This window comes from Sceloporus occidentalis, unplaced genomic scaffold (assembly GCF_023333645.1).
Source record: "Sceloporus occidentalis isolate IW3139 unplaced genomic scaffold, rSceOcc1.0.p SCAF_5, whole genome shotgun sequence".
In the NCBI taxonomy this organism is placed as follows: Eukaryota; Metazoa; Chordata; class Lepidosauria; order Squamata; family Phrynosomatidae; genus Sceloporus; species Sceloporus occidentalis.
The window spans coordinates 114,868,019-114,880,100 of NW_028316985.1; the positions used below are offsets into that span (position 1 = coordinate 114,868,019).

At 42.2% G+C, this 12,082-nt stretch overlaps 1 protein-coding gene across 4 annotated transcripts in view; it reads right to left on the minus strand.

Annotated features, from left to right (window-relative positions):
• The window catches only part of LOC149312687 (BEN domain-containing protein 4-like), a 37,462-nt gene that overhangs the window by 9,942 nt on the left and 15,438 nt on the right, over positions 1 to 12,082 (minus strand). For 2 of the 4 annotated variants that reach the window (XR_016281286.1, XM_089525174.1), the window contains exons 2-4: positions 11,294 to 11,857; positions 7,580 to 7,734; positions 3,029 to 3,269 (exon numbers count right to left, since the gene is read on the minus strand). Coding sequence is in view for 3 of the 4 variants with exons in the window: in XM_089525174.1 (XP_089381300.1) it covers positions 3,029 to 3,269; positions 7,580 to 7,734; positions 11,294 to 11,857 (960 nt within the window). In the remaining variant the exon portion in view is untranslated. Of the gene's footprint in view, positions 1 to 2,216; positions 2,344 to 3,028; positions 3,270 to 7,579; positions 7,735 to 11,293; positions 11,858 to 12,082 lie in introns of those variants that run through there. The other 2 variants (XM_089525176.1, XM_089525175.1) reach the window with 2 other exon arrangements.

The following is a 12,082-nucleotide window of genomic DNA, read 5'->3' on the forward strand; positions in this document are numbered from 1 at the left end:
AGAAAAAAGGGGACATGCGATGTCCCTATGTGAATTCCAACCATTGGCTGGCATCCTGTTAATTACAATGTCATAAGCTAATCTTAAGACCTTGTAACTGTTTCCTATTCACATTTACCACCATACCTGTGCCATGATCGGAAATGCCCCCCAAATCTACCTTAAAATCTAGCCAGCCACACTATGGTACGGTTTTGTGGCAATGGTGAATGTGGCACTCAAGGAGGCTGTGCAAAGCTCCCTTCTGCCATTGGGTTGTGACATGCTGAAGAGTTGCAGAAAGACCTTGCAGTGGGCCCTGATTCTTCTTCTCTTTACATCAGAGCTAGATGGTGGGAGGAGGATGGACACATCCCATTCACTAATGCTGCAGAACTCCATCCCTCAGTGCAGCTGGTTTCATCTTAAAGTGGGTTTTGGGGGTCAGATCAGGCAATAGAGTACAGCCGAGTACAGCAAATGACCAGACTGGCAGGTTCTTGGCCATTCTTTGGACTGCAGCTCCCCCAGCCATCATGGTCATTGCTGGAAATTTATCAAAGTGAACTGTTTTTGGTTTGGGGGAGAGATTGCATGTTATTTTAGTTTTTCAGAAATATAAATGGTTAACGGTCCAGATCATATTATTTAAAAGAGCCTTTGACTAAAATAAATTCTCGCTTTAAAATAAAGCCATAAATCTACCATCAGGAATTACAGGAACAAAATTACTGGGAGACCATACGCCATATCAAACGCTCCGGTATGATTTGTCAGAGCCACTAATTGTTCTCAGCATTGGTTGGGAGTCTCCAAGCCAACTATGAGTGTTACAATCTCACAAATTTAAATTCTCCAAGTTCTGGTCTTGTTCTTATCATTATACCCACGACAATCAGTCTTGGCCTTGTGTGTTTGTTATTATAAAATACTGCATTTCTTCTCGTTTTAGACCAGGGGTGGGAATTGTGCAACCTTCCAGATGTTGCTGGATTACAATTCCTAGCATTCTTCTTCACTGCCTATGCTGACTAAAGCTAGTACAACCTGCAGTCCAACAGTCTAACATGATTCCCACCCCTGATTTGGATGCTGGAAAGATGGGCTGCAACAGGAGAAGCATCTTACTTTTGTCTGTTTGAAATTATTGGCTGTTTTACATATCTTAAACATCCCACAACTTACTACCTCTATAAACTGTTCAAACAAACTCAAAACTGCAAATTCTATGACTACAGTCGAGGGACAGTTTGTTTTTTAATCCCATGCAGTTAGAAGATACAAAATGGATGTGTCCCGATCCAGCAATGGGATAATATGTGGAGACAGGGGACTTCTGCAGGTTTGACTAATACTAATTCACAAGCATCAATCTTGCTGGAAGCACCTTTTGGTGCAGATGATACTAGTTACCTTTTATAGTTTGACTCCAGATGTATGTAGTCATACAGTGTGCCTGCTCCATATGCAGCTTCCGGTTTACGCAGAAACTGCGCTGTAATACTTTCAATGGTGTGTGTGGCTGCCGCGTGCACTGCACCACCAAATACATGAGCCCCATTTACTATAATGGGGCTCAAGCATAGGCAGAATTTGCCTTACATGGGGGAGTCCAGAACGGATCCCCCGCATAAGGCGAGGTTCCACTGTACTTGAAGCAAATCTATTGAAACCAGTGGGTTTTCAGTTCGTCACAAATTCATTTAGTCCCACTGATTCCAATATACGGGTAAGTCTGAGATGCAACACTATGATTGAGTGAAATGATGGCTGGATTGGGGCCATATGACACAACAATATGGTTAGCATATTGTTGGTTCCAATACATTAAAAATAACTTCCATATAAAAATGGCCTTCCAAAGTAATATCAAGTTATTCCTTTGAAATAAAGACACTGTACTGACTGCAATCAAGACCCATATTTTATTTAACTAGGTTTTCATGAGGAACTCCCCACCACACCTAGAATTTTAGAAAGAGTGAATACTTTTCTTTCCTACCTTATTTGTTAAAAATCAGAATATTAACTAGTTTGAATCAATCGTACAGTGCAGATTCAATTAAACTAATTAAAGTTTTTGGTTGATTAAATAGGAGCTGTTTTAAATCAACCTGAACATTTTTTGCTCGGTGCGGCTGTGGAAGCTGGAGGGCAGTGATTTTGCACTGGGTTTGACTCAACTTCAAAAGGTGCTACCCAAAGTGTTGAACCCATAGGAGGGAGTAGACACCAGCACCTGGGGAAGCCCCTTTAAAGTTTAAACTAAAATCCAGATCGAATTCCTCATGACCCTTATTGGATTTCCATGAATCCACTGTCAGTCTTTTCTTCTAAAGAATCTGTTTTAATTGTGCTTGGATGCTAGAATGGAGAAAAGAAAAGGAAATATTGAAGATGATTTTTCTCTATCGAATTGAAACTTGCATTTAGTGCTATAAATTTGTGAAGGAAGCATGGATTATCTCCCACAATAAATGCTTTTGTTAAGGTTGGATAATTAGCATGTTTGTTTAAATTTCAATTATTTCATTCAATTGCAAACTTTCAAGACACTTTATTCATTGGTTTGCCCACAGAATAACAGTTAGCAAACTACTGTACATTGTGAGCCAAGTTTCAGGGTATATGCTCAGTTAATAGGTGAGCCACTGGCCAGGCCAAAGAAACCTCACTGTTGCCTAGTAACAACTGAGTGTGAATCCTAGAAAATAGTTCCCAAAGATGTGAAACGCAAGAGAAGATTGGTAGTGGTGGCCAAGCCACCTTTCAGGGAAACTTTCCTATCATTACTGGTTTCCTTATTACGGAACCTCAAAGCTCTCAGAGAACAGAGCTGGAAAACTGCTGGAGATATTGATGAAAAGCTAGTTGACTGATCAGACTCTCTTGTCACTAACTGAGAGCTGAATTCAAGCCCCAAGACTCCTCACATTTACACCCCCTTTCCCTCTAGCCACCTGGATGCTAAATATTCTTGCATTAAGCCAGCGCCAATGTGGTGAAATGAGATTGCATATGGTGGACACCGAGTGAAAAGATGCAGTACCTCTGAGACATGTTACTTTCACTGGATCCAGAGGACGTCTTTCAGGACCAGTGTCTCCTGACTGCACTGACCTTTTCCTTTTTCCAAGGCCGCACGAGTACTTAAGCTCATCGGTGGTGAAGACAAATCTGATGAGGTACCGAAGGAGCCGCCGCCCATCTTTCTTTGAGGAGTTTACAGCCTCGTCCCATTGTTTGCTAGTGATGTAGACGGGGTAGTTGGTCAGCAACTGCTTGCTCCCCTGAAAAAGAAAAATGGTTGCCCAGGTTGTCAGATGGCTGAAAGACAAGGGATGATGAAGTTAGCTGCCAAATAAAATTACAATTAGGCAGCTGCAAAGTGCTGACAATGAAAACAGACGCAGATGGGAATAAGGAATTGCTCATTTTGAAAGTGTGTGGGTTTTGTAAAAAATTACATTTGCATTTTCTGTAATAAAAACCAGTGAGGTATAATGAACACCTTGATAGAGGAACAATCTATTTATAACATACTTTTGCAGGTAGGTTAAAAAGTGTCAAGATCCAGTGATTGGAAAAGCTATTTAAATATAATCGTCTCTCTTAATCTATTAAAATGTGTAAAAATGTCTTTTGAAGAGTGTGATCAAACAGGCCTTTTCCTGGCAGCTGGCAGATTGCTACTTCAGAAGCTTTTTTAAAATAAATCTATTTACATAATTAATGTATTACCTTTTGTTTAACATCCTTAGAACCTGACAGCAGTTATGTTGTGGGGGAAAAAATCTCAAGCAAGTCAACAAAGCTAAAACTGCAAGATCCAAAACATCATTATTATTCATGAACTTCGTCTGAATGTATATGGATAGCTATGTAAGAATGATGCCACGCCTGCCCAAGAGGATGCTTCCCATAGGCTCACCTAGCTGATACTTCCTTAGAGTGTCCAGCAGCAGTGAAGAGTTCCAAAGGAAGCCCAGGCACTTCCTTTTTACCCTTCAGTGTGCATATATGCAGCAAATGACCAGACTGAACTGCTTGGGATGGCGCCTCACATTAGAGAGGAAGATATCCCACTGCTCCTCCAAATCAGGACTGCTATACAGGAGGAGGGAACTTTCCCCAACCCCATCTCTGTGTCCTTTGATCCCAAACAGTTCCTCAAATAGTCCTATGGTGAGAAAATGCCAAGGTGCCATGGTGCAAACTGAAGATAGTATCTGCATTTTCTAAAGATCTGTGCTCAGTTTTGAGTACAGATTGAGTCTCCTTTATCCAGAATTCTGAAATCTGAAATATTCCAAAATCCAAATTGGCCATGAGTATGGCTAAGATAGTTCTTTCTGGTGGTTCAATATATACAAACTGTTTCATGCACAAAATTAAGAATATTGTGTAGAAAATTATGTTCAAGCCTTGTGTATAAGGTGCATATGCAACATAAATAAATAAATAAATAAATGTCATGCTTAGACCTCCCATCTCCAAGGCATCTCATTATGTATGTGCAAACATTCCAAAATCCCAAAAATTCTAAAATCAAAAACACTTCTGGTCTCAAAAATTTTGGATAAGGGTGACCCAACCTGTACATTACTTTAAAATACCTTTTACAGCTTTTTGCATGGCTACTCAGTGTTCAAAGTATCACCTAGGTGAGTTGGTAGAGGATGGTACCCTTAATGTGACATGTAGTTTGGTCTGACATTTGTTCACATTCATCTTTTGTCACCTGTGGCCATTTCTCTTTCTCCATTCTGCTGTTATGTTGGTATGAGTCTGACTTAACGGCTTAGCCAACGACTTTTCTTGGCAAGATCTATTTCAAGCAAGTTTGTCATTGCCTTCACTAAAATGGTGAAAGGTCTGGAAACCATGTCCTATGAGGAACGACTTAGGGAGCTGGGCATGTTTAGCCTGGAGAAGAGAAGGTTAAGAGGTGATATGATAGCCCTGTTTAAATATTTGAAGGGATGTCATGTTGAGGAGGGAGCAAGCTTTTTTTCTGCTGCTCCAGAGACTAGAACACGGAACAATGGATGCAAACTGCAGGAAAAGAGATTCCACCTCAACATTAGGAAGAACTTCCTGATAGTAAGGGCTGTTTGACAGTGGAACAAACTACCTCGGAGTGTGGTGGAGTCTCCTTCCTTAGAGGTCTTAAAACAGAGGCTGGATGGCCATCTGTCAGGGATGCTTTGTGATTTCCTGCATGGCAGGGGATTGAACTGGATGGCCCTGTGGTCTCTTCCAACTCTATGATTCTATGATTCTGATTCATCTTAGGCTGAGAAAGTGTGATTTGTCCAAGGTCACCCACTGGGTTTATATGGCTGAGCGGGGGATTTGAACCTTGGTCTCCCAGAGTTCTAGGCCAACACACAAACCACTGCCACACTGGTTTTCTCTCCCATTGCAGATGTAGTGTGATACACTGTAAAAGCAATGAAACAATGGGGAAACCTATGTTATGTATGACACCAGATTTCAAACTGGGCCAGATAACTGGAGCTCTGCTAAACCTTCATAGGGGATCATTAATTAGAGAATCAGCACAATGGCTTGTCACCACTCTTCTCTTGCAATCTACAGATTCAGGGACATATAGTGGACCCCCCCTCACCTAAAAGAAATACCGTGGGACCTCAAGTCCCATTGTTTTCAATGGCAGTGTGCTCTTGCATGTCGTGGTGCAAGCACCATTCCTTAAGTCTGAGTATAGCGAGCCCGCATATGGTGTGGGCATGTTGTAAATTACAGTTGGAATTCACAACCACAATTACAAATGCATAACCTAGAGTTACTCATTTGTAACTGGTTTGTATTCATGCTCTTTATGTATTCAATAGTGTAGGGAATATATAGGGATCATAAAAGCCCACAGGCCTGACTTACTGGGCAGTAGCTACTGCAAGTGGTGAACAAACTGATATTTCCACCTCCTCCCATGTGTGATCTCTGGTGTGATAGTCAGAAATGGGATGCCTGTTGCAATTCTTCCTTGCACCGAACATCACTTCTGGGATAGGAGTAAAAGAGGAGTGGAATTCAGCTATACCCTAATTGACACGAGAACAGATTCTTGTTGTTTGCAGCAGCTGCTGCCTGGTAAGTCCTGACTAGGGTAGAATCGGGCCAAGAGACATTACCTAGATAAAGTGTACTTAAGTCTAGAATCTCAGAGGCTAAACAGACTGGCCAAAAAGCAAATCAGACCGGGGTGGAGTGGGGCCATGACAGCTGTACACCTCAACTCCACCCCCAAGTCATGCCGCCCACCTGACCGCATGGCAGGCAGCATTACGGTGCTCCTTTGGCATGGCATTCAGAGTTATATTGTATTTTATATGTGTATTGGTTTTATTATTGTATTATTGCATTGTATTTTATGGATTTGCTGTAGCAAGTTTGTAAACCGCCTTGATTTTGGAAAGGCGGTATATAAATAAAATTTATTATTATTATTATTATTATTATTATTATTATTAAAAGGAGCACCAAAAAGTGCCACCGCTGTGTCATAGGCACCCTTTCTCTGCTTCCAAAAGGAGCGGGATTTTGCTGCTTCTTTTGGGGTCAGAAAAATGCTGGATCGGAGATGCATCATATGGTTGCTGCAGCCTCGATCCGGCATTCAAAGGGGCGATGGAAAGGCACTCCTTTGGGCTCATCTGTTTTACCCCCTCAGTCACCATTCTTAAGTGCATTCTCAGCTAAAATTAAACAAGATGGAGGCCTCAAAGGCCTGGACAGTCAATATCTGGCCATGTAACGGCAGATTTTTTAGATTTCATCTTCCATAATTCCACTTCATTGGCTTTGCTGGTGGGAGATTCATGGGAGTTGTTGGGCCATTGTTGCCCATCCCTGCTTTAGAATATGAACACATGTCTTAGAATATAGCCCAGAAGTCTCAGCACACGTTCATGAGCTTCATGTCCACTGTTCAGAGGTTCAATGGGGATAGTTCTGTGAAGATAGACACTTATAAAAATAATAAATATAGTTCAGAATCCTGTTAATAACATACACTGGAGTAACCTCACATTATGCCAGCATATGTACTTTCTCAGGAGGAGGTATCTAGGTAATTCTGCACAACAATCTCCTTATACAGTCAGCTCTCCCCATAGGCGGGCTTGCCTTCTGAGGCTTTGAACTTACGTTGAAGGCAAACCCCAGCAAAAGTAATGGCCATGTACCTGTGTCGCTGTGAGCACGAACCCCCTTGTTTTCTATGGGGCTTGAGCATATGCTCTTTTCCCCAGATGCAGGGGAGGGAGTCCGGAACAGATTCCCCGCATATGGGGAGAGCAGACTGTACACAACACAGCTTGCATGTAGCAGAACACATCCTTACACCCAATGAGTGGCCAGGAAAAAGGAACAAATGTCACCCCTTTGGACTTCTAGGTCTAGTAAGGCAGTGACTATTTCTGGTGCTCAGGAACCCCCGTCCCCAGCACTGCACAGCTGGCACTGTGGAAGCATACTGGTGGAGATTTATGTTTCAACCAGCGCTCAGACAGGCTCTCTTGGCCTCTTTCATCTAGCACTTATTGACTTTTTCCCCTGGTACTCATGTGCTCACTGAAGCATCCAATCGAAAGGCACTTCTCATCATCCTCCTTCTCCTCATCATCATCCACACTACCTCTGCTGGCTGCTCCACCGGCTGTGGAATCATGAGCTGGTTGTGATGCTGGAGTACCGTCTTCAAGTAATCTAAAACAGTCTGGCAGGGCACTGTAGGGGAGACAATACACATGATTGTATATATGCTTATTATTAAAAGCAAAAGAATAAATCTACAAAAAATAATCCCATCTCTCTTTCTCTGTTGACCTTGCAGCTCTGTAATGGGTGAAGAAGATGCCCAGAGCTGAGCAGCCTCACTCTCCTTCTCAAGACTCTTGAGAGATTAAAAAGGTTTCCCTTAGAAGGTACAAAAGATACAAATGGAAAATATACTTAAAAGGAAATGTATTGCTGGAGTAGGAAGGAAAAGAAAAGAGAACATAGCCTTCCCCTTAACAAACAGCACACCACCTCCTTTCTGCCACGCACAATGCAGTTTTTGATAACCCAAATTTGTCATGATATGCAGATTATGGTTAATCCAAAATACCAAACCACAAAAAACAGTCTCACTTTGGTGCGTGATCTGGAGACTAGACCATGGCCTCATGGCATGGAAAAACAATGAGTGAAAACCAAGAAGCGAAGCAGGGCAAATAGAGGAAAGGACTGCATGAGTCTAGTTAGGAGAGCACATTCATTTGGTGAGCTATGGTTTACCAGGAGATACCTGAACTGACTCTGTGTGCGTTCATTCTTACTCACTGAGAAGGCTAATACAGGACTGTCAGTGGAACAGAATACAATTCCAACCATATCCAAAAGAAAAGTTCCCAGGTGAAACCAAGCCTATAGTCCAGCATACATTTTCCACCAGTGGCCAGATAGTAGACTTTGGGAAGTTTATAAGGTGAGCAAGATGGAGGCAGTCACTGACTGCCACTTGCTCTGAACCCCTGGTGAGTAGAGGTATGCCATCTCTGGATAGGCCCATCTATTGTTAATTTTCAAAATCTTTTTGAAAAGACACCCTTTCCACATAGATACAGGAAGAGTTATGGAAGTAAACACCATACACATGATGGGAAAACAAACAAGGCAAGGGAAAAAGAACAGCGTGGGACTCAGTTCTTTCTTGCAATCTAAAAACTGGTACTTCCTTCTCCTCTTGACATGTCCCTTTTTAATTTCCATAATATAGGGCAGGCCAGGGTATAAGGGCAGAACAGTTGTATAGGTTAGTACTTCATACTACTAGAAATGCAGCAGATTGGCAAGTCACTAGGCATGGATGGCTTCTCATGGTCAATGCCAAGTAATACCCTGGTAGATCGAATAAGCATCCCTCCAGAGCAGCACATTTCTTTCTGCTACCAACTGGAACAGTGAGTCACTGTTAACAAGTACAGAGGGGGCAGAGATTCTGTGTTAGTACTGAAGAAAAAGGTGGGAACACAGCCACAATACAGAGCAATTCTTCAAGGAATAGGCAGAAGACAAGGAAAAAGAGGAAGAGGGAGTCGAAGGTCGAAGAGATTCTGGGATTCAAAACCCTGGAAAATGTTAAGAGAATAGGGAATATCATGGGAGCACACCACTAGTTACCAAATGTTATTACTGGAACCAATAATTTTCTTCCGGCAACCTGTGGGCACTAATATAGAGTCTTCATGCTTAATAGCTGCTCATAGCTTCTTCTTCTGGTAATCTGTTCTATTTCTTTTTAAAGCTGTCCAGATTGGCAGTCCACACTACATCATCTGGCAGTGAATCCCAGTTTAATTAGGCACCGGGTAAACTTCCTTTCACCTGTTCTGAATCTTGCATCATTCAGCTTAAGTGGATGACCCCAGATGTTACTATTAGTATCCCTTACTCATTTTCTCCACACCATGTATAATGCTCTAGATCCCTGCTATCTCTCTCCTTACATGCTTTTTCTCTATGCTAAACAAACCCAAATGGTGCCACAATTCTTCACCTCCTCTTCCTACTGAAAAGCTTATTCCTTGCCCACCTTTCTGTAAAAAATAACCCATGCACAAAACTGCATTAGCTCATCTACCTATGAGTGGCAGCTGAAATTTTATCTTCATATTCCAGAAAAGGTTACAATTATCTGAAAGACTGCATCACCCTTTATGAGCCTGCCCAAGCTTTAAGGTCTGTGAGGAAAGGCTTGGTATTTTTGTGCTAATAGTTTTTTTGTAGCTGTATTTTGTTTTATTTGTTGTAAATCTGTGCTTGGTGAAAATACAAAAAACAACAGAGTATGTCTGGTGTCTTGATACAGCCAAGAGCCTGCACCAGAACAGCTACATCCCTGACAGGACACACAAACCTTCTAGTGGACTATGAAATGAGTATGAGGCACCCTGTGTGGTGTCCTGTTGCACAATCAGAGTTCCCATAGCACAATGAGCCCCATAGTATTCTGCTGTCCGTTGCACAATGGGACACATGATGAAATGACTACACTGTTGGCTTGGTTTGTGCAATGGTCCCAGAGATGTAGCTCCCAGAGATGTAGATGTGTAGCACATCTATATTGTTGTAATAATGCAGTCTGACACCACTTTAAGTGATGTAGGTCCATCCTATGAAATCTTGGGATTTGTAGCTTTACAAGGTCTTTAGCCTTCTCTGCCAAAGAAAAGGTGCCTCACAAAACTAGAAATCCCAAGATTCTATAAGATGGAGCCATGGAGGTTAAATAAGTGTCAAACTGCATTATTTCTACTTTGTAGATGCACTCTTCATCTCTGCTCCCCTCCTGAGAACAGGAGTAATGTGCAATGTCACCACTTGCTTTTATGTGATTATAAATCGGCTTATGACACAAATACCTCTAACAGTATGCCAGCCCACATTTCTATGGAATACAGTCCCTACTTCTATCAAGTAAACTTCATATAGATTTATAATGCAAAGACAAATGTACACTCATCCTTCCACATTTGCTGGGGTTAGGGACACAGGACCCCCATGAATGTGGGAAAAACGCAAATAACAAAAACATTATGTTTTTACTTGAGAGATCATCTGCTCTACCAATCTCTAGGTCCTCCAGTGTAACTCTGTGTCAACATCTGCCAGACACTGGCCATAGAATTGTGCTAGAGGAGATACCTAGTGGAGTGTTCTCTCTAGGTCTTTCAGTGCAACCTAGATATTCCTAGTGAGTATATTAACAAAATCTGTGAATAATCAAATCTAGAAAAGTCAAAGCAGCAAATGTGAAGGGATGAGTGTACAGTGCGCCTTGCTTTACGTTCCGAACTCCCTCGCGTAAAGCAAATTCTGTATATGCTCGAGCCCCATTTAAATGAATGGGGTTTGTGCACGTGATGGCGTAATGGCACGGCGGCATGTGCGCGCCATGGGCGTGCATCCCATTAGTCCCTATGGGACGCGCTGCCCCTTCCTCCCCATGCGGCTTTCACTGTAATTCATTTCTTCAACTTGAGCCAAGGCTCAGGAAAAAAAATCTTGGGGGGGGGGGGGAGGAGATGGAACTACTGCTCCCAGAATCCCTGGGAGACTGTGAGAGCCACAGTAAAAAAAAGAAGCCTTTTCAAATTCTGACCTTGGTGCAACACATTACACAACCATGGTGAACATACTTGCCCCAACTAAAGTCCTACCTTGGTCAATGAGAGTTAAAGATTTTAATCACTGGGCCTTATGTTTCAGGCACCTGAACTCCCATCTGTTTATGTGAGATTACCTGGAATGCTTTCCAGCTTTCGTCGGAGTTCTTCATTTTCTTGTTGCAATGAAATTACCTCCTGCTCCAGCTCTTGACATCGTGGGCAATAGCCTTCCTCCTCTTCCTCTTCCTCCTCTGGAAGTGTAGATGACGATGGGTGACCATGGGACTCAGAAGTCGCTGGAGATGTCCATCCACCTAAAGTGTGTACTGGAGATGTTGAAAGTGGATCCACATCTGCCAAATGGCCAAAATCACTCATGGAGGAGGTGTTCTGAGATGGAAAGCTTCCAGAAAGCAAATAGTTTTGAAGGGAATCAGTAAATACTCTTAGAAAAGCAGATGTTTGCTGCTTCTTGTGCATGTACTGCAACTCTAGGTCTAAGTTGTCTGAAGTCTGGCTATGGACCATTTTCCCAAGCTGGCATTGTTCTGGTCTTTCATTAAAGCTCATACTCTCTTGCTTTACACAGGACACCAATGCCTGAGAACGGCTGCTGTCCAGAAGTTTTCCACCACAGTTTAAAAGGCTAAGAACCCGACTGCACTGCTGGGCAAAGGCATCCAGAATCATACGACTCTCTGAAACAGAAGAGGAGATGAATCACAGAAACTTAAAACAAAGCCAGCTACCTGTCATAATACTGATTAGGCGGTGGATATGAGTAAATAGATTGTATCTAAACACACATAGTCTCTCTTTAATAAGCAAAACAAAAACACTCAGACATATTAAATTTACAGAGGTTCTATTTTTGTTCATTTGTAACCTGACTTTCAGCTCTAAGCCCAGGCTGAGTAACAAGT